We start from the raw sequence: 24,192 nt of genomic DNA on the forward strand, positions 1-24,192 counted from the left end.
TCATGAATTTCTTTAGCTATAAGAGGAGAAATAGTTTGAATATAATCACTTCCGTACTAAAAAAGAATAAACTAGATTGCTCTATAGATAATTAAAAAGAATTACCTCAGAAGACGTGCTACAATTCGAGAAGTTTTCAGCTGCATCAAAAAATTCAGATGCTGACAGGACAGATGAACTTTCGTGAGATAAGGAAGGCTGTAGAGGTTGATGAATGAGCTGTAAAAAGGTGATTACACAACACAAAATTCAAGAATTAAAATTGCACTCAGCCATCAGAGAAATTTAGGTTCAGTGCTTTGTTCTGTTTTAAGAACAGGTCAGATGTTATTTGAAAATTTTATATCAAATAATGCCATTCATTAAAATTATTGTGGATATTTGTAACTCATTAGATTGCTTCATACAAAATGAGATCATCTAAGTGAGAAAGAATTAAAACTGATCATATATTATATGAATAATAATAATACTTGAGAATTTATATTATTTTAAAAGATTATATTTCGAACAAGAGTGCGAAAATTTTTCGTTCACAAATAAAAATATATTATTGAAGATGGAATTAACGATGGAAGATTTACAAAATTAGGTAGTTTTTTAAAAGACCACATTCAATCGATATAAACATTAATTTCATATTAACATGTTTCCAAGTCAAACTATCATAATCCAGGTAAAAGGATTCAAAACAATAAAAACTAGCGGGGGTAATTCTCCCGGCAACTTTCTCGCATATACTCCAATAAAGGTCTAATCCTCCTTCCTCGCATACAATTGACAAGGCATGCATTGACAGACATTGGATAAGGCCCAAGTGTCTGTATGGCATTGTTGAACAATAGTTAAATATAAATCAAGCATTTTCACTGAATCTATCGTGCTAATATGTGTTTTGGACGCCTTTCTGCCGTCCGATTAAAACTAAAATTTGACAAAGAATTACAGTTATTGTCACAAGATCACAAAGCGAATTAAGTCATTATGTTTATGAGTTATTGCGTTTACATGCATGCGGAGACTGACAGATGGTCAGCCCTTTGGTTTAAAATTTGAAAAGAACCAATATTTTGATTTCTACATCTGGGTATCAAATTTTATATGCCTAGCCCTTAGTGCTTTGTAACTATCGAGATCACGTGCCTTGAGACAGTTGAACTTCCTCAGAATGGATTTCATTCAAATTTAATAGAAATCTACAAATTTAGTCAAAATTCCATATACGAAGTTTCATTTATTAGTTCAAATTCGTTTTTGAGTTATCGTGTTCACAGACAGACATAATACCAAAAGTGCGTTTTTCGAACGCTCCGGAAGTCTAAAACATGGAGATTCCTCAAAAGCTCGAATTCAAATTTCTTGGCGATTTCAGTACTTTCTCTATACTTAACATACAAGAAAGTAAAAAAGTAAATCGATTTAAATAGAAAGCCAGTCTTGCTATATTTGATTGTGAAACAAACTTCAAAACCTGATTCAGTGTGTTGATAAGGAATTTTAAACGAAGCATAATAAACTATAAAATAATAATAATTAAGAACCTAAACTTCATATCAGATTATGTTAATAACTTGATTAGGAATCAAATCTTTGTACAGAAAAGAAAATCCATTCTTCATAAGTAGCATATAAATTAATTTCTTCAATCAGACAAAGCTGAATATAAGTGTCAGCTATAATGGAAATTCAAATACACTACAGAAAAGCTAATTATGACGCCAATTTTAATTCAGGTAAGTGACGTGCATTATTTTGGAATGTAAATAAAATAAATGTTCATTTTACTTCAGTTTCTTTTATTCAATCAAATTTATTATTTTTAATAGCGACAATTTTCTCCAAACAGACTTACAAAATTGACATCTATTTAAATGAGCCAGTACATTTTTATATAAAGGGAGTTTTATTTTTATTTATCAATAGTTGCAGGATTTTCCACTCATCTGCATTTATATTAAACGCATTCTCCAGTTAATAAAAGTACAATAGTAAGCCGGCTTACTGGTTAGAACTCAATACAACTCAGACAAAAGAAAAATTTGAAAACATCAGTTTCTTACTTATTAAATAAATTAATGATGAATACAACTAATGATTTATCTAAAAAAATAATATTTTTCATATAACTTACGGTAGGTTCATCATTATCACCAGCTGGAGTGCCAACAGGAGGCACGATATTGCTAACATCAGTTATGTTATGAATTTCTTGCAGCTTTGCTTTCAAATCTTTATTTTGCTGAATTGTCTAAAATCAGAAATAAATATGTCAGTAAATTCGATAAAGTAATTCGAAAAGAATCAGAAGGAACTGTTTCCTTGTCATAATATTTAATTACAGAATATATAACAACTTAAACATAATAATTTTCATTCAATAATTTGTTAAAATATCTGTATTATATGTCAGCATCTACCTAATGTAATGACGAATGAGTAAGAGAAAATTATTTTTGTAAGTTTATTGGAAAGAAAAATATAGAAACTAAATAAGGAAAAAGATATTGTGAATTGCAAAAAATTCCTTGAGACATTTTAAATTTCAACCGAAATAAAGTGAGACACAAAGATAAATTTTTCTACCATTTTGAAGCCGTATAATTGAAAAAATTTAAATACCACAATGGAATAATTTTTCGAGATTCATTTTAATATCTTCTAAGATTTGAATAAACTTTTCCTTTCTGCTATAATTTATTTAAAAAGGTCGAAAAGCTTTGATAATCATACAGTCCCTACATTTTCCTAACATGTAAGAACACTTCATACAGTTCTGTTCATTTACAAGTAAATAAGATTCTATTCCAAATTACAAACAGTACTGAAGTTTGCATATCTTACATTTTGTCAAAGATACAGACAGGTTTGCAATCTGTTATTGATTAAAATATGTGCTTTCTTAAAAACACTTTTAAATCGGTATTTATGCAATATTTTGCAATTAAAAAACTAAACTGTAACACTTATTTCTAAATAAATATGGAACATAAGTAATTAATAAAAATGGATTATAGACTTAAATTTAACCTCCAACACGATGGATTGAAGAATATAAATGATAAAAAAAGTAACATTATTAATCAGCAATATCCTTTAAGCTAAAAACATAAAAGAAATGCTATCATTTTCATGTTTATCCAATGGAAAGGATAAATTTTGAGTGGAATCATGTACATCAATTTCAATTTTGGTGTTTATAGTGCAGTTTTTCTTTTTCGCTATAATTAGCTTTCCTAATGTTGAGGAGATTACGATTTTTTTCCTCATTCGTGATATCCCAGGATGCAAAGAAACACATTTTAAAGAACACTGGATAAATTATGCCACATAAAGTGTTAAATAAAATGATCAAAGTAATTTAAAATCAGAAACCTTTTTTTAAAGTAGTAACAATATCTCTTCATTCAAGTAATCGAAAGAAATTTAAATCTAATAACCAGTCAATGTAATTTGCTATGATTCCTTAAGAGCCTTTTTGAGACCGTGGAATCCGCAGAAATCATAGAAAATATTGATTTTCAATTTTCATGACTCGATCAGGTTTATCTGCTGTTGCCAGAGAGCTGAATACGCCTCGTAGTGCCATCAATAAACCGTGGAACTATTATCAAAGACATCAAAATGACAGTAGAAGACATGGGTCAGAACGCCAGAGAATCACCGCATCGTCAGAAGATTGTTACTTGCAGCAATGTGCCAGACGGTGGAAAATAACAACGCGACAGCTGGAATCGCAGCTCTCGGCTGCTGCAGGAAGGCCCATATCCCGCCAAAATGTGTCGCGCAGATTGCATAGCGGATTATTCGCACGACTACCTGTCTGTTGTGTACTCTTGTCCCTAGCGCATGTCAGAGGGCGATTACATTGGGCCCGTGAGCATCGCAGTGACACTAGAGCAGTGGGGCCACGTATTCTTTACGGATAAATCTCGATTTAATATCCAGAACGATTGACGAAGGGTAAGTACAAGGGAGACGCTACAGGACTAGAAACACTGTCGAAAGGGACCATTGCAGAGGTGGCGGTTTACTTGTCTAGACAGACATTGCAATGAAAGCTTGTACCTACCGAATCTTACGCCTTCTTAAGCGCCCTTTTGTCGCTGCAATAGTTACTGACGCGATATTTAAGGACGATAAAGTCTGCCCGCATAGAGCACAACTGGTGCGGAGTTATTTGGAGAGTAAAACCATTCCACAGATGGCGTGCCTGCTAGATCACCGGACCTGAATCCCACAGAGCAAGTGTGGGACATGTTGGGAAGACGGATTGTAGGTATGCAGTGTGCCGCCAGGCACTTCCACGAGCTCCAATAAGCTCTATTACAGGAATAGGTATTACTGCCACAACAAGCGGTCAACGACATTATTGCCAGCATGCCTTGTCGTTGCCAAACATGCATTTCAGCCAGAAGGTATAATACCCGCTATTAGCGTGGGGTTCCCATTGCACATTCTGCTTACTAATTTGGGCTGTCACGCCTCGACGACCTTAATATATGTATTTTTGCTTTATTGTTTAATATGTGGTCTAGTAATGCCACCACACCTTTAAATAGTTTTTGTTTTATTCCGAGTTTTGCGTTTGTTGCTTATTTTTTTAGCAGGAGTGTAAAAATCACTACGTAATAAAAATTAGCATTAAACGTAATATAAATTAATTAGAAATTTTAAAATAATAGTATAAATAGGCATACTGTTTGTTGATTATATAATTGTCAATGGAACAAAAAGTTTAAAAAAAAATTAATTTTTATGTTATTTTACCTGATTGAGTGAATTTCTTAAACTAGTAATAAGAGCACCACTACTGCTGTTACTTGGAACACTTTCGGCTTCTAAAACTTGCTTTAATCGTTCCCTTTCAGTTTGTAGACTTCTAACAACAGATCTGAGTCCACTATGAACTAAAATGAAATATAATGTATATTAAATATACACAGAACTTATAAACATCAAAGTGATCAGAAATTTCTAAAGCTGAAGAAGTAAGAAAGATATACAAGTGTTTCCTTCAGTTTATGTTAAATGGTTGAGAATATGACTTTATTATCTATCACATTTTGATGCTTACAAATACTTTATTGAAGGAATCATGAACTCCAGTAATACATATGACATTTCATTAAAATTAAAGACAGTTAATATTCCAGGCGAATTAGCTTTATGTGTCGGCGCTCTAGAAGATCGGCCATTAGATTTTGAGCTACCAAATTAGGCAAAGATATACTTTGGAAGATGATAATGTGCAACTCGTAGCAATTTTTAATGTTTTAATTAGAATTTTAATTAATTAAAAAACATAACTTCCGCAAATATTAATGAAAAAGAGTGATATTTGCACCATCTTAAAATTATAAAAAAATATCTTTTCAATCATACATTTAGTTACCATAAAATCTTTACAACTAATAAATTTTTAAAGACGTTTTTAAGTATATATTACAACAATATTTTCACTGTTGTACTGCAACTCAAATTATCTTCATCTAATTAATTATCTAATTGCCTTTTATCTTAGATTCTTCTTCCATTGTTGATAATCAAGGCATGAAAATTCGGCTCTTTTCCCATAATGAATAAATTACCCACACATACAGCTAGCCACACATACACGTACACACCCACACATACAAAACGCGCGCGTGGTAGTAAATATATTTGCGCAGAAACTTTATTTAGACAACTCCTTTGACTGTATGCGTCGTCTTCCGTAGGAAAGACGTGATTTGTTTTTGTTTTGTTTGGAAATTTATCGCAATTTTAACAAGAGCTAGTCTTACAGCAAAAGGATAATTTTGGTATTCATTTTATAAGGGTGATGCAAATTTTTTATGTTTTTCAATTTTTAAATATACTATTTTAAGATTGAATGCGTAAGGTTTGAGAAATCAAGGAAAAACTTAAAAAATACATAATTTTATTTCACTTTTTCAACTTTAGAAGCTAAAGCTAATCTCGTTCAAAAACAGAAACTTGAGATAGTCATACCAGACTACTGCTGAAGTGATTAAAGAAATAAAATTCTAGCTCTTAATTTTTTCCGATTTAAACTCCATCGTAATTAGCCTACACTTAGATTCATTAGATGTAGTTTTCGCTCACTTGGAAAGCGTACAATAAAACGTCAGAGATTTTTGTAATATCATTTACAATGACACAAAGTCATAAAAGGTTTATCTTCTTTACTCTTTCTGTTTAAAGCGATGCTATCCAGTGGGTAACGACGAAAGATGAGAATATGGAAAATTTAACACCGCATTGAAGTAGGAATGTAATTAATATTTTTAAAGTTATATCATATGAAAATACAATGATCATTTTGTTTTTATACTATATGTAGTAAAAATACTTTGAAACGTAAACTCACCCTCTTTTGCTAGGACTACAAACTCTTCACGATATTTAGAGAAACTATTTTGATTGGAAGAGAAACAGGGTTCTGGTAGAGAACACATCATCAAAGACACTGAATCTGACAAACTATGTGGACGAATTATATCTTCACTACTTGTTAAGGAAGGATGAGAGCAACTAAGATGGGCCATTTCAGATATTGGTAACCCAGAATCACCAGTCTGAAAAATGGAAATATTTCATAAATAAAAAAATTTAAAAACATCTTAACGCAGTACAAAATTACAATATGAATTTTGTCTTATTCTGCAACATGTGAATAGTTAATATGAATTTGGAACAATCTGACTTCAGATGAGTAAATGTATCTTTAAATTTAGGAAATAATGGAAAAAGCACAAAAACAAAGTTTTTGTGTTAGAGTAATTTTGATGTACTAGGATTAAAATTAAATATATTCCAGTGAAAAAAAAATTGATATTAACATTTTTTTAATTAAATTTGCTGGACTCTTAAATAATCAATATAAGACACAAACTGTGAACATTTAAAAAAAGAAAATCTAGTTTATGAATTGAAAGCAAGAGTAATTTATTAAAATATACATGTGCATTCTTATAGATAAATATAAATAAAGATCATAGAATTTTAAAAGTCTAACTTGTCTCAAATGTCAGACTTATTTTGGTCACTATTTAAAAGAAATGTTTGAGAACAAGTCGAGGTATTTTCCCAAAGAAGTGAAATAATTCATATAGGCAACACTATAACAGTGAGCAAAAGGAAGAAAAAATTACTGCAAAAATGAAGCACTTTTAAGCATTAATTATGCATCTTAGCCAAAAAAATTAAGCACCTTTATACATGCATGTATATGTAGATCTATGTATTTTCTAAGCTCTGTATTTAGGTACAAAATGAAAATAAAAAATATCAGATGCTGCTTTTTAAAAAAAAACTTTTTGAAGCCAATGCAAGACTTATTGCACAGTCACACGATTTAATAACACTCACTAAGTGGTGAATTTTATTCAACAAACTGCTTTAAAGATTTTAAGTCCTGTTCACATTAACGTTAACAGCTGTAAAACAACGTGACTCTAAATTTTATTAAAGCGATGATATTATTTTGAAGTTCATTATAACAAACTTTTTGTTTATTATAATTGTGCCTAAAACTTATTAAAAATATTAAAACTAATGAAAAATGCATTCATTGAGACTTTAAACTTTTTAAACTTTAAAACTATGTAAAAATAACTTTTGTGGGATAATATATTCTGATGTTATGGTGGAAACACTTTAAAATAATAAATATTAAAATTTTGCAAAATCCGTTTTTTGCGTTCAGTTCAGCAGCTTCCAGACAAATTTAATTATCCTAATTTTAGTGACTTCGGTGTGCGCTGCTCTGTCAGTTCAAGATAAACTATTACATAAATAAATAAATGTATAGATATTTTAAAGGAAAACTTAAAAAAAAAAAATGTGTAAGAATTACAAAAAGAGAAAAGCAAGAACCGCTAAAAAACGATAGAATACGAGTCCGAAAAACAATTTTTGAAAGTCCGAAAAACAATTCTGTGTTATACGACATAAAAGGGCCACTTATTAAATCTCTAAATTTTGCATTTATTTCAAAAGACATTGAAATTTCAGAGGCAAACAAGTATTAATTTAAAAGTTAATCAAGATCAACATAATCTATGCATTTCAACTTATATGCATATTTTGGTTCTAAAACTTTTGAAGTCTATTATTATCTTTATATGTATTATAATATTTGAAATTATATTTTTCATATTCTCATACATCGCCAAGAATTTTTTTAATACAATTCACATCTGCATTCACATAATGCCTGAGAAAAATCTCACAAAAAGGAAAATACTTTGAAGCAGTCTTTAATATCTGTGTTTCTTGTTAATTTTTTTTTTTTCAATCAGTACACAGCAACTCATATAAAATATCAAACTAAACAATGCTAGAAAATGATACTTACACCTTTCTCTTGACTTAAACTATCAGAGAGCTCAGGGATATTCTCAGTGCTGTTAAAAGAACCACTTGAGGCATCTTTTGAAACTATTATCGCTACATTTTGTTTATTGGATTTATTTCCTTTGTTAGAAGCAGACTGATTACTTGAATTAGATTGTTTTTGCGATTTGCTTTTCTTCTTCAGATGAAAACGTTTTCTTTCCTTCTTAACGGCAGGTTCTTTCTCTGGTAGCTTTAACATGAAATGCATATTCAATTAAAGTTTAAGACATCTTAAAGCAGAATTTACAAATTATTCAGATAAAATAATAAGAATAAAAGAGTGAAAAACCATAATTAAACATGAAACACAAAGTACACAATTTTGTTCAAAGAAAAAAAAAAATCGCTTTTGCAAGTTTGAAAAGTGTTAGAAATTAACAACAAAAAGTTATTGTTAATACTTGGTGCAAATTGAATTTTAAACCATTTTTGCGCAAGTATCAAGCTTTTTCTGCAATACTGCTAAAATCTTTATGAAATACAGAAAAAAATGTTCGTATGCAAAAGAATTAACAAATTTCACATATTAAATAATTTACTCAGTAATGTAAATTGAGAAATATGATATTATGGAGGAGAAAATTATCCATATAGCGAAAATAAAGAATTTAAAATAAGTTTCTGAAAATTCAGAGATATGAAGAAGTACATCTTCGAAAAGTTTCTGAAGACATGAAGATAGTTTCATTTTTCAAATATAAATAAATAAAATATCTAATAAGATTTATGGTTTGTATTTTGTGTTTGTAGTAAGCAAATATCTTGCAAATGTACCTTCGTCTTATGAAATCTGCCGTTTATAATATTTTAAAGTTGCCAGTAAAGTACGTATGAAAATTGTTTTGCATTTAATACTCTAAAATATAATTAAAAATTAAAATCTAATGGTTATGCAATAACTGCAGAAATAATGAGCAGGAAAGAAAACTCAAAATAAATTGTTCTCTTCTTTTTGCAGCAGGTTATTACTACTGTTCCATTAAATGATTTATTTCATTATTCTAGCACGATATTTATGATTTCAAATTTTGGCACACGATTAAAAATCAATATTTTAGTAGGAGAGAATACATTTTTTCAAAGAAACCTTATGCATGAAGTAGTCAATAGTTTAATATAGATCAAAACTTCAAAGATGGTTATTAAAGTGTAATATGCATGAAATTCTGTCACTGATTTTTAAAGAAAAATAGAAAGCTTAACTATAAAAATATGAAGACGCCTCTTCACATTATGATGTTACATATCTCCACATGTAATTATGGTATATTAATAAAAATTTAAACTCCGAATAATTTCTTTAAAAGGGATTAATTTATGACCCTTACAACACCCTTATTTCTTAAAATAAGGGTTTGCAGTTCGGATTTTTAAAGTTAGTTAAATATTAATTCTTGATAATCTCTTATGACTTAGTAATATAATTCTTAACACAAAATATTTTATAAAACTCAGTTTACTTCAAAATTACACCTTTTAATTGAATTTACACTGAATGAGAAACTGAACTCACACTGAACAATGCTTGGTGATTCGGATTCACTTTCTCTCCCCCCCCCTTCCCTGTGACTATGAGTTATTAACTATTTAAGTAGTAATTACTGAGTATGCGCATACGTTTATGTGGGACACTTTTCTTATATATATATAAATTAATTAAATTCACGCACACATATAAAAAAAGTAAAAAAAATATATAATCTACCTACTTCCAAGTGACCATCAATATTGGTGTTTGTATTCAACTCAAGTTGCTGCAAAATCGTTTCTAACTGATATAGCTTGTCTTGTAAGCTTGACAAATCTTTTAAAGAAAACGAGGAGATGAGAGTAAGTTATGAGTAGAAATAAAAACTAACAGCTTACAACATCAAATTCAATTGCACAATACAAGAAACAAATTTTTATAAATTATTGTATTTGTATTAATGTTTTATTTTTATAAAACAACAGGAAGGAAAGAACAAAAAACGAATTAGTTTTTCCGTACAACTGACATGCACACATGCCATTAATACAAACAACTTTTCAATAGCTTAAGTCATTGAATGACTTCTTCAGCATATGTATGACTTCTATTTACAATATTTGATGTTTTAAACACTCATATTATGTTATAACTTTTCACTGTACTTAATCAGTTTAATAAAATGTAAAAAATTGTAACAGAGATTCATGTATTACGATAGTCACCGAATGTTTGAAAAATTGAACTATGAATTACTTATTTTCTATTATAAATTTAGGAAATTTACCAATTAATGAATGAAAATACATTTGATTTATATACATTCTTATATAAAAAATGAAATATTTAAACTATGCATTGAATCGAAGTTTCTGGGATATGATTTGAAATATTAAAGAACTACCATGGGGTTTAAAAACTAAAGTAGCGAATTATTGAAAAATTCAAGATAAAGGTAAATCCAGCTTAAAATTTATCAATGATCAAGGGATAAAAAAAGAGGGTGGGGGTGCTCATAAAATCCCTAAGAATATTCTTATAATTTCTGTAGTCATATAAGGGAAGTCTACCTCTATTGTCCGTATACGGATATTTATACAAATCATAATTCGAGGATTCCTTTTTTATTCTAAATTTGAATTCACGTACTTGAACGCTTTTTGAATTCGATCTTGTTTATTTGTGTTTTTGCTGAATAAGAATTCGTGTATTTTTTCGTGCTACTAATTCACGTTTTTGAAGTCTTTCAATTTCATGGGATTTTCAGGTCATGAGGAGTCAATGTTTTATGTGTTTTTTTTAATAACAAATTATTGTTTTCTGAGCGAAAAACAGGCCCTTTCCAGAAAAAATGTGATGGAAGAGAACCCTGAAAAAGTCTTCAGCTCGGATTTACTTATATAAATTTTTCAATGATTCGTTTCTTTAGTTTCCATGATTCTGATATTTCATTAGCGATAGTAGATATTATCACCAGTATTTTAGATGCTAATGCATCTAAAAAGCATTAGTGCTGTATCAAAATCATGTTCTTTACGTGCTCTTATAAACACATTATTTTTATTAGTTCAAAGTTTCATGTTTAGAGATAATATTACGTATTAGATTGATTTTCGAATTATTTTTACGGACGACTGAATACTGAAATTTAAAAACTTTGATTACAAAGAAGGCGAATTTAAAGGTATTTTAAGACAAAAAAATGAAGAAATATTCAACGCTAAAACACATATTTATTTTTATCTATTCAAATTTCTTCATTTAAGAAAAGACGAAATAATAAACATGAGTTGTGTTTACAAATGTAATTTATTTAAAGAATGAAAGAAATTAAGAATGTAATTTATTTTTTCAACAGAAAAGTACAGATTCATGAGGCGTAAGGGATGATGCCACCTTTCCAGAAAGCCTTCATTTATTTCCTTTTTCCTCACTGGTGATGAAACTTACAGAATATTAGAAAATTAAAAACAAACAAACAAAACGACTAAATTATAAGGTTATTACATGCGAGTTTTAATAGTCCAACTACTTAGATGGATGTCAAAAATCTATGGAATTGAGCTGAAAAGCGTATATGTATATCCAGTTCGATTGCTATAACGATTAAACAATCAAAAGATGGTACCGATCGCCTTTCGACTTACAATTATCATGCTACAACTAAAAAGTCGTTTCACGCCACTCATGATGTTTTTTTTTTTTTTTTTTTTTTTTTTTTAAAGAAGATAATCTTGCATATTTATAATAACTTAAACTTAATTTTTATTAATAATAAATGAGTTTTATAATAATTATTTAATTTCAATTAGTCTAATGAATTTTTGTTAATAATTCAAATATTTTAAATTTAATAATTTTAATTCATATTCGTAATTTGCATGCATAAAAATATACTCGGGAAAACTTAATTATATAACAAAAAATGTACTTTTTTTAGCAAATATTTTTTTGAGTCTAATTAATGATATCTGTAATATTCTGCACAAAATCCCCTGAATCATAAAGCACAGAAAGAAAATTATTTTATTACTAAATGTCGAAATCTGTTAAAATATGAATTCTTAAAATGAGATATGGATATAGTTGAACATAATTAATGGATAGTTACATTTATTTTCTTTCATCTTCGCCTGTCGAAGAGTCACAGTTTTCGTTTTTGTATTATTTAAAATTTGTGAAAAGGTCATTGTAATAATGAAAGAAATGCAAGTTTGGATAAATTATACCACAAAGTGTTTTGAAACTGAATATTGATAACAAATTCGAACTTCGAAGCTGAAGGAACCAAAATAAAAATTAGATTTCTTTAAAAATTCGAAAAAACTGGATCCAAAAATAAGAAAAGTAAGAGAGAATGGCAATTTTTGTATTAAAAATAGAAAAAAAGATTTCTTTGATTATAAAGACTCCTATGCGCAAAAAGAAAAGTGAGTACTGTATTAATAAGAATTGCCACAACGTCCATAAATGTTTGCACCCTAAATAAAGCCAGAACAATTCTAAATTTCATTTAGAAATTCATTTATGATTATAAACCGCAACATAGGCCCAGAATATGAACTCTGAAAATCGTACAACCAAGTTTCATCATTTTGTAGTAATACGTACGTTTGTAGATTACTCAAAAATTCTTCAAGAATCAATATAATAATTTATTAGTCCCGTATTTTCTCAATATGCTCTTAATATCCGATCATCCTACTGCATAGAAAGCATTTTCTATATCCAATGAAATAATACAAATGACCAGTTTGTCTTTCCTTGCACTGCTAATAAAATTCATAACATTTTCAAGTGCATAAATTGATTTTTTTTTGTTTTTACGAAAACTAAACTGGTATTTATTTAGAATATTTTGACCATCTAAATAATACATTTAACACCTATTAATTACAATTTTGTATAATACTTTTACCCATACAGGCAATAGGAATATAGGCCCCAAAGATATAAAATTCGTTAGGCTCTTTACCTCCATTGAGATTCAAATTGTTTATATATTTTATTATATTTTACTATTTTTAATGATTCCTGCCTGATTCTCAAATGTCATTTTTTAAAGGAATTTTCTAAAACGATCTTGTTTTATCTTCATCATACGTTTATAAATAGCTAATTCTTATTTCATCAATAACTGCCTTTTCAATGGGATTTCTGAATCTCTTTCGATTGGAAATCGTCTACGCAGAACTCTGATTTTAGTACGCATCATTTCTAATTTTATATTCAACTAAGGAGTGCGTTTTCCATTTTTTGTAGTACTTCCTTCAGTTAATAATCAGATTAAAGTAGTAAATCAGACTTAATCCTTAACTGATTTCCCTAACAATATCGTCTATATATCCACTCTAATATTTCGTTGCCTAAAAGTTTCTACAAACTGTGAGCGATCCTTACGGAAGTCAAAGGTTTTAGTTAATGTCTTCCATTCTAAGCAGGTAAAAATATCTTTCAAGAAAAGAAATTAACAGTTTTGGATTCGCCAGATATAAACCCGGTCGAAAATTTGTGGAGCATTATGAAAAGACATGTAAGACAGCTCATTTAAGGGGAAAACAAACAAAAAACGCGATTGCCAATGTCACAAAAGTTTAATTTCGTATTGCCAGTGTAAAACGTTAGGTTCTAAATTAGTGAAACCAATGTTGAAATGTGCATACAGTATTGAAGCTACAAGAAGATAGAGAGGACATACTTTCCACTACATTGCAATGCCATTAAATAAGTGAACTTAAAACTAATTAAACTGAATACATGAAAATATTTGTGTTTGTCCCAATTAATTTGCACAATACTGTATTTTATTATTTATCTACAATAAATCTCAAAAAGTACAAATGATGGAGAAAAGACGTTTCCAGCGTCGAATTCAGTGAAAAAAATTTGAGGCATCAAAAGCAACTTTTTTTTTCTTTTGCAGATCTTTATTATTATTAGTAAAAAAAAATAAGAACAAAAATTCCAGTCATACCTGACGCTATACAAGTTTTGATTTCTTATTATTTCAACAGCATCGATATATTCAGGGCATAATGTTCATGGAAAATGCTCACATAACACAGTCTATTTGACATTTATTATGACAAATTTTTACAGATGAAGTGATTATTAGCCATTATATCGAAACAGCTTGGCTCCTTCACTAACCTGATCTCACTCCATTTAACTTTTAGTTATCAGATTTCTGAAAAGACCAGGTTTACCTTGATAACTCACTCTTTCTCTTTTTTTAAAATCAGCAAAACTCAGAAGTTGAAGCGATTTCTAAAGGTACATTTAAGTGGGTAGAAAATAATTTTTAAAAATGCGGATACTATATATGTATATTTCATTATTTTCACCTCGTTCATAAAATTATTTCGTACCAACTTCAAATTTAAAAATACTAATTTTCAACTGCGCGGGCTTCCCACGCCTTATCGGAAATCATAACGGCAACACATTTTCTTAAATTGCTGCTCTGTAATTCTTTAGTTATATTTATGGAAAAATAAAGTCACTGGTATCAAATAGTTATACAAGAAAACGTTATTTTTTTCACAAATAAAATTTTATAAAAAATAAATAAAATTTGATTGCACAAAACTGAGAAATCTAATAATATTTCTTAACTGGGACGAAACTAGTCTGAATAGACGCTTTCATACGAATTCTGTACCACTCCTGCGACAAAGTTTGTACTTAAATAACCTGTTTCGATAATGTGTTCACGCACATTTGTATAAAAATAATAATTATTATTAGGACTGCATAGTCCTCACAAAAATTTTAGGATACTTTCTTACTATGATACTAACCTTTATTGCCTTGATCAATTGCCGATGAATCTAGAATCCAAGCAGCTACTCTACTTTGCTGAGATATAGGACTGCGAATGAGACTATGCCTACTACTTTGCCAAGCAGAACCGTCGTGAATACTACTGACAGGAGGTGTATAGGACATGGGAAATGGTACTAAATAAAGAAAATACTTTTATAATAAAAAATGTTTGAATCAAAGTAATTATTTATTTTGAAACTGCTTCTTTATAATTAAATCCACTCTCATTATAAATTAATTGCTTTGAGATTTAAAAATCTCTTTCTAATTATTAAATTAAAAAAGATAAATATACAGGGTAAATATTAATTAATTAAAAACCTAAATCTATTTTTAGCCTGTTCTGGATGATGTATTTTTTATTGAAACTTGTCCATGTAACGAGTCTGTAATATTGCTTCCCTGTGCAATTAGCCTCATAATAAAGAAGAGAGGTTTACAGATATTTTCAAAGGATGCAGAATGGTTGCCAGCTCAGTGAAGCACGGTATTGGTGATAAAAATGACGCCTTTCGAAAATATAAACATGATTGAGATATCTTTATTGGGAGATCCAAATATCCTTCTAGAAAAATCGTATACCCAAGATGGTCGAAAAATGTCATTTTCAATGTAAGCCTTAAGTAAGAATTATTCGGATAGTTTTATGTCCGATTATAATTTGTTATACTATAGTTCAATTTTTACCACTTGAGCATATAGTGACTTGATATATTTAATTTAGATTTAATCATGTATATTCATTTTTCCCTAATTTTCATTTTATAAATTATACATAGATGCTTCAGTACTTTCATTGATAATACAATTTTATGAAAAGTACGATAACAGATTTTTTTTCAAACTCTTTTTAGACCATAAAGGAAAGACGACTGTAAAACAAAATGAATTCATAACCAAAAGTTATGTATAATCATGATTACTTTTCGATAAAATCGCCATGAAAATTCAGACATTTGTCTTACTAATGGAACATAACCCTCCGGGGGGGAGCACCTCGAAATGAGAATGAGATGCTTCCGGCATGGTGGTTGGATCTCGCCACCCTGGAGGGTACATAAATAGGTGGGGGATCTGACTCCTCCCATCGATGACGGGACATACTTCCTTCGGGGAGGATTGTACCGTGGCCGGTGATGGCCCTTAGGACTCAACCACAGTTCCCGCCAGTGTTGCTGTTGCGTCTCTCCGGTCATTCAGCCTTAGCGTTTAAATCCCTGTGCCTTCGTGGCGGGTCGGAGAGTCAGTAGGTTGACTTACCCAGTTATAAGGGGAAGTACGTACACGAGTGAATTTTCTCTTAAATGTTGATAGCGGAACGAGCTCTCTAGATGCAATCCAAGGACTTAGTGCTTTTCCTATTATTTAATAATGATTTGCTGCTTGCGTGTGTGTTAATCATTTCTGCAAGGTGCTGTTCCTTTTGTATTTTTTGGCTATGTTTTCTTTTGTAAACAAGTGTCATTACTCGCTATCTAGCGTATTGGGCTTCTCTTACCGTGCAACCATTGGATGATTTTTGTAACCATATATACAAATTCAAGGAAAAAATTAAGTTAAATAAGAAAACATATTTCAAATTTTGATCATCCAATGAAAATGTGGCGTATAAGGGGGAAAACATTATTTTAATCAGAGCATTTATTCAATTTGCAATCCATTTGCGCCAGTCATATTTCAAGCCGCATTATTCAATTACATTCAGCAATAATACGAAGAGATCATCGACGAACTGCAGCAATACAGCGCTTTGTCAGTATTTTCACCTTAAAAAATATCCATCTCAAAGAAAAATGGGCCAAAAATTAAATAAGCAGTAAATCCACATCATACATACACGTGCAATCAGAACGCAGAGATTGTTTAGGTTACAGCATAAGATTTGACGCACTCCATATACAACAGTAATTAGTATTCACCATTCTGTTTAAGGTAAAATGCATATTGTTTCACCACAAAATGTTTCACGATAAAAATTATCTCACATAAAAACCAGTAAAAAAATTAATGTTTTTATGCGGGTCTTGAGACTGCTGTTTTTGTATGATGTGTATCTTGGATGCATATCACTTTAAAATGAATCACACAAGGGAAGGGCACGGGCTGGGAAATTCATTTTGGGATGAAATTAAGTACATTGATAATACACATTTAGGATGTTCCTACTACCAAATGTAAAAACGTAATAGTCAGCCCGTTCTGAGAAAATAACCTTTAAACTTTCGACATAACTTTATATATTATTAAGATGCTACTGTAGCTTAGCAACATGGTGGTGACATACTCGACTACCGCGAGGTCATTGTTCGTTCCTGAAAGCAATTTTTTAAAAAAAATATTTTTAATTAAATTAATAATTTACAAATAATTTAATTAATACGTACTTTATTCTTACTAAAAAATCAATGTTAATTCATGATGATGTATGATATTGTATTATAATTACAATCTAATTTTCAAGCAGTAACATAATTATAAATATAACTTTAATAGAGATAAGTAATTGTAATTACTCACATCATAAGCAATTTTATTAAATAATTCCCGCAATTTATTCTACATTTATTAATTTTTAGCTATACACAAGAACTAGAATGATAATTATTATAAACAAATAAGAAACAAAATATATTTGGACATCTTACATAATTAATAAACGAGGAAGGAATGTCCATAAGAAAACATTCCTTTGGGGATCTATTAGAAAGCAAATTTTATTTAAATTCAAAAATATTTATTTTTCATCAGACAGTTAAGGCATTAGATCATCATATAAAAAACTGGTGATCAAAGCTAATTATGAATTTTGATTGTGCATTCACAAGTCGTCATTCAATCATATTCTACACATGCTTTATAAGATTTTTCTTTTGCCTATGAGAATAAACAAACAGAATAAAGTTAAACAGCTTCAGTTACTTAACACATATTTTCACTATTTCTTTTCGATTATTCAGCTGATAATAGTCTAGACTATTATCAGCTGCTCTATAATCTTCAAGGTAATAACGATTTGACAGCATTAGACCGAAGAATTTGATAACTGTTAAAATCCACTATTTAAAACCTTTAAGGAATTTAAGATGAAATAGTAATCTAGTTATTATTTATTACTATTTTAGAATGTACTTAACATAATGAAGTAATTTACTTAAAAATCAAATTTTATCAAAAATTAGAATATCATATGAGTTGATATTATTCAATGCATAAAAATTATAAATAATTTAATTGTAAATTGTTGATTTAATTTAAAATAATTTTGAAAAATCCAACAATCAGCAACTATGATGCACAATATCTAATTAGTAAAAATAATTTTAAAATTTTATTATAGAAGGAAGTTGCTAGCTGGGAGCCCAAGTAATCCTTAAAAACTTGTCTTCATCGACTAACAATAGCAATATACCAACGCTGAATGTACCAGCATAAACAAATGCTGAAACATAAAATAAATTGAAACATGAATGAATAATTCTAAATAAAATTCACCAATCACTTTGGCAAACATCTTTTTCGTAACTCTGATTTCATTCACCCTATTTATTGAATTTTTAAATAATTATATAGATGTTCCACTAAACTTTAAACAGCATTGTAAAGCAAAATATGCAATTTTGCAATTTTTTTTTAAAGATTTGTGAGTACAATAATAGGCAACGGCTAACATTCTTAAGTATACGGCTTTTTTGATTATGCATATGGTTTTGCAAAAAAAGAAAAAGAAAAGGCTATGATATTGAAATATTTGGCTATTGAATAAAATAATATGTGCTTATAATTTTTTCAGAGGTTTTCAACCGAACTGTAGAAACGCGGAGAAAAATATTCTTATTTTTCATATGAACGTTAGAAAATATTATTGATAAATAAGTAATAAACCGCACCGCAAGAAATAATGCAACACAAAAAGTTAGTAACTTTCTGAGCAATGACGTCTGCTGTATACATGGTTATTGAGTCAATGTAGAATGTATATCAGCATCAATCGGTAAAAACCTTCAGCGAATGGCGTATTTTAGGGAAAACAACAGGCACTTGAAAATAGCGTTTTAAGAAATCGCTGCCATGAATAATTACAAACTTCTATTAATAAACAAATAAGGCATGGGTAAGACCCAGTGGCTGTCTTTAATTTAAAAAAAAACATTATCAGTAAAGTTTTGTAGATTATACTACAACAAATCTATTAATTAATTGAGATATATCAAAATTGACTTACTGCAATTTATTTTTAAATGAATATTTTAAACACTGTTAGAAGCAAGACTTGAATGTAGCAATATTTAATCAAAACAAGCAAAAAAAAAAAAAAAAAAATATGCTGTTAGAAGCAAGACTTGAATGTAGCAATATTTAATCGAAACAAGCAAGAAAAAAAAAATGAAATTTTAATACTGTTAGTAGCAAAACATCAATCTAGTAATATTTAATTAAAGCAAGCAAAAAAAAAAAAAAAAAAATTCATAAATGTTAAGTAAATGTCAATTAGTAATAATTGTGAAGCCATGAGATGCAATACATGTCATATGGACCACCTTTTTAAAACAAGTACTTACTATTTTATTCACATTTAAGGTACTGAAAACAAAGACATCATGTTCCCACAGAAAAAAGTTATATTTGTATCAATATCTCTTAAAGCAAGAACGTTAACAGCAGGATTCGTTTTTTTAAGTGATATTGGAAAGAATTTGATAGCACAATAAAAAAATGTGACACTGTTGTAAAATAAAATTTAAAAAAAACATTTAAAAAAATAGATAACGAAAAATTAATTCATTACCTCCAACTGGCACTTCTTCTACAGGTGTAGTAATTTTAGGAGCCTCTCTAGTTCCAAATGAAATTTCATGCTGTCTATACAACCTATGATGTCGAAGTTCATTTACCCATTGTAGATACTGAGTTTGATTCTTAACCTTTTAGAAACAATATAAATAAATGTATATATAATAAGGAAAGAAGTTATTGTCTTTCAAAATTCCATTATAAAAAAAAAGCATTCTACATGCATGATTACCAGCGACTTATCGTCATTAAGGGCAGAGGCGAAAAAATAAACAAAACAAATAAATAAAACCTCAGTTAGAATTGATGTTAATAATCCTACTTATATCAAAGCACGCGACAGATTTACGAATTTTCGAAATGCGATACGATTATTTATTATTCGAATGTACACAAACTGAAATATATAAATGGATTAGGAAAAAGAATTCGTATTTATATATATATGTAAGTTACGGAAATCCTTACGCACGTGAAAAAAGAAGTTTTTCAAAAATAAATGATTTAAAGAAATTGTAAACTTTAAATTAACCATCACGACTAAATATAAATATGCAAAATAAAATTTCATGTCTCCTCTGTATATATTTTTATGCTCTTTCAACCAATAACCAGTGATACTGAGAATCTTTGAAAAAAAAATATATCATTTTCAAGAATGATATTTTCTTCACTATACAAATTTTGTAGATAAAAATGTTAAATTTTGTGAACGTACAGATTTGCTAACAAAATTTTTCACAATGAGGGCCGTGAGAAAATTTAATTTTTAAAAACTTTTTACATCATCCATCTATTAAAAATTTTTTTACACAATTGATCACATTATTCCTGAAATTTTGTAATTGGAAAGATACGACTAGACCCAATATTTAGGGAAGTATACGCTTGTTCCACTTTAGGACACCCTGCATATATATGTTGGTGCATTAATACCAGTGTACTAGTGTGGTGTGGAAATGACATTTTAGCTAAAACTACATTCTATTCAATTGACTAGTTAAAAATTACGAGATTGTCCAAATATAACAAAGAAATATTTTAGGTCTATAGTTAGAATGAACGCTTAGCTTGAAAATGAGTGCCTTTCAGCTTAGCAAACTAAGGAGGATACAGACCATTTGATTGTCCCAGAGAAATAGCTGTTACTGAAACACACAAGCATGCTATCTGCGCTAATAGGGGAAGACACAGATATTCTGGACTTATTCACAGTATCATCGTCATTAATGTCTTTTTTTTGGTTGAATCCAGGAAAAGGAAACTCAGCAATCCACTATACGAGTAGTTCTAAACATCTTCGTGTATGAAAAAAATTCTTCTATTCCTTCACGCTTTCATTAATTATGATACGACCTGCCTATTTTTTGGAAAGAAGTCCATTTAATCCTTTGTAATGAAATGCTATTTCGCAAAACACTCAAGTTTTCATAAACAAATACCCACCCGAACAGTATAGTGTACGTACTGCAAAAACTAATGATTGCACTGCAGACAAGTAAGGACGATGATGGCTTAAGTTTTCGAATGTTTGCAAAATCGCTTATGAGAAACAATTTCTACTTGGCTTCACTGTGTTCAATTTTGGATGCTGCAAGCTAGTATTAAACATACTTGCAGATTCAAATATGATTAGGTAATGAGATGAATCCTCTGAACTGGAGTTGGTAAACTAGTAAACATGAACGGAAAGTTAACTGACATTAATACCAATTTGATGATTGTATTGATAATAACAGTTGTTCTCTTATTTTCCTGTACTACTTTATCGGGCCTCTTATTTTTCGCATATTTCCTTACTTACTTTACACATCATTGATATACACTTATAATAGTGGATGAGAGCTATCCCGCAGAAAAACGCTTCAGGATTCACAAGAATTTCATCTTAAGATTTGACTCCTATGAGCGCTTTCTTTCTTATATATTTCTTACATATACTGACTCATTTTGTACATACTTAGTAAACAACTATAATATCTAATGAATGCAAAGTTCCATGTGTCATGAATTCATATTTTCCCTTTCCTTCTTTTCAATTCAAATTGAAAAGCAGTAGGGATTTTCTGGTCCTGGTTTAGTAAATGTAGATTAATGCCCGTTTAAGAGCAAGATGGAAGGTATTTTGGTAAGGATCTCATAATTTTAAATCGTAGTCAGTGAAACAGAATGCATTTTTAGCTGGAACGCCCTCTCCACATTAATGATCTGGTATTAATGCACTAACATATTACACATATGGTAACTATTTTGGTAAAATTACAGCTGAGAAAAAAAAATAAGATACAGTTATGGAAAAAAATAATGATTCGTAATGTATAAAGACTACTAATTTGTAAAATGCATTTAGTGATTTATAGCAAAACGAAAAGAATCTAAAACACACTGTATTACAACGAAATTGCAATACAGAAAAATTAATTAAACTCGCTAATTAAAACATATTCCCAACATATAACATGGTGACAGAACATAGTTATAAACATTTTACTATTTTAAAATAATGGAACTGTATTTACCTTTAAATGATAAATCTGTTCCTCAGCATCAATATCAATTCGCCGTCTCTGACTTTTTGTAGAAATAACAGATAAACCTACATCAACAGAACCAAGAATTTTTCCTCGGGCCATCTAAAATAAGAAAAGAAAATTTATTCTTTATTTATTCTGGAATGCAATCGGAAAATATCAATTATAAAAAAAAATTACATATGATATACTTACTTCATTCGATGTTTTTGTATATGTCAATATTCCTTTTTCCAACAGAAAATAACGCTGTAAATAAATTTTTGTGGGAAAAATGAGTAATAAGATTCAAAGCATCACAATACAAAGGTACATTAGAAACGAAAAGATAAATCATATGACATACTTTATGCCATCCTTTAAGTGGCCACTTTCTCCTTTTCAATAAATAGCCTTCAAATTTTTCTGGTTTTGTTTCACAAATTTTCCCATCTTTTAGACCTTCTAATATTTCCCATTCACTTCCTCTATAATGTTTTTGTACAATTGTGGCGTTTTTCTCCTCTCCATTCACTACAATTTGATCACAATTCTGAGTATCTGTTGAATTCAAAGGCAGTTGAAAAGAAGGCTTTCCATGAGAAACCGGCTCGGACTGATGAGAACTGTGTGAAAGACTATTGGTACCCACACTGATTTCCTGCAATTTAATTTACAATGATTTATTTCATGTTCATCACCTTAAATACTGAATAAAGATAGAACTTATTTAATGAGATATACACATCAAGAAACTTAAAATATTATTAATTACTTGAACATCGTTAAGAATATGTAATATTGTTTCTCTGCGCAGATGGTCTTATAATAAGAAAGAGAATGTTCCAAATATTTTAATGGATGCCACGTCCATGGCACACGGTCTTCGTGATACAAATGAAGGTTCTTGAAAGTACAGGAACTGAAAGAATATCCCTTTTAGGGCTTGAAATCTGGCAATTATTTTAGAAGGTTATTTACTTTGTCGGAGAACTTATATAAAATGGGAAAAACAAGCCAGTAGTCATCTCTCTTAGCGCTTTGGGCTATTGCAGTTTTTTAGCACGGATTTGATTTTTGTGCGCTGCTGATTTCTGTTTTTGTATACCTTTACCTGTATTTTTGTATTGCTATCTGTATTTTTCGTGGAATAAAAATTTTTTACCCGCTATCGAGGTGGCTGAGCTTCTCACCGTACAACTATTACACGTATTTTCTGTACTAATACAGTTATTTTTAGCATTATTAAGAACGGTATACAGCAAAATAAAATTAAGAGTTTTGCGAACATCATTACAAAACAAAGGATAAATGAGATGAAACAAGCAGATACATTGTCCAAATATCAGGAAAGGACATTGAGAAATTCGGAGATTTTAAAAATCTTGCTTATGCTAGTAAGCAATTTCAAGTTCCTCCAAAATATAACATACCAAAGTGTGTAAAATATTTTAGTATTAAAATGATTTTACATAATAAAACATGAGAATTACACACACAAAAAATGATTGTTAAATTTATTTTAGGATTAAGTAATTTAACAGTTTCAAAAATAATTTAATGTTAAAAAATAATTTAAGTTACAAAATAATTTAACGTTATTGAAAAGTAATTAATTAATAAATTTAGTAGCCAAATAATGACAGTAAAAGTAAGTTGTAATGTGTTTCTTATTATTGAAATTCATTGATGACTATA

The 24,192-nt window shown here is 29.4% G+C and overlaps 1 protein-coding gene across 6 annotated transcripts in view; it reads right to left on the reverse strand.

The window, feature by feature from the left end:
• Positions 1-24,192, reverse strand: part of LOC129959995 (oxysterol-binding protein-related protein 6-like) — an 86,877-nt gene that overhangs the window by 11,628 nt on the left and 51,057 nt on the right. For 4 of the 6 annotated variants that reach the window (XM_056072968.1, XM_056072966.1, XM_056072969.1 and 1 more), the window contains 11 exons: positions 22,862-23,155; positions 22,711-22,764; positions 22,504-22,617; positions 19,980-20,115; positions 15,169-15,327; positions 10,110-10,204; positions 8,360-8,590; positions 6,371-6,578; positions 4,768-4,907; positions 2,132-2,248; positions 106-219 (listed from right to left, as the gene is read on the reverse strand). In XM_056072968.1, the coding sequence (XP_055928943.1) occupies positions 106-219; positions 2,132-2,248; positions 4,768-4,907; positions 6,371-6,578; positions 8,360-8,590; positions 10,110-10,204; positions 15,169-15,327; positions 19,980-20,115; positions 22,504-22,617; positions 22,711-22,764; positions 22,862-23,155 (1,662 nt within the window). The remainder of the gene's footprint in view (positions 1-105; positions 220-2,131; positions 2,249-4,767; positions 4,908-6,370; positions 6,579-8,359; positions 8,591-10,109; positions 10,205-15,168; positions 15,328-19,979; positions 20,116-22,503; positions 22,618-22,710; positions 22,765-22,861; positions 23,156-24,192) is intronic. The other 2 variants (XM_056072970.1, XM_056072971.1) reach the window with 2 other exon arrangements.

The sequence above is a fragment of the Argiope bruennichi genome, chromosome X2 (assembly GCF_947563725.1).
Source record: "Argiope bruennichi chromosome X2, qqArgBrue1.1, whole genome shotgun sequence".
Classification (NCBI taxonomy): Eukaryota; Metazoa; Arthropoda; class Arachnida; order Araneae; family Araneidae; genus Argiope; species Argiope bruennichi.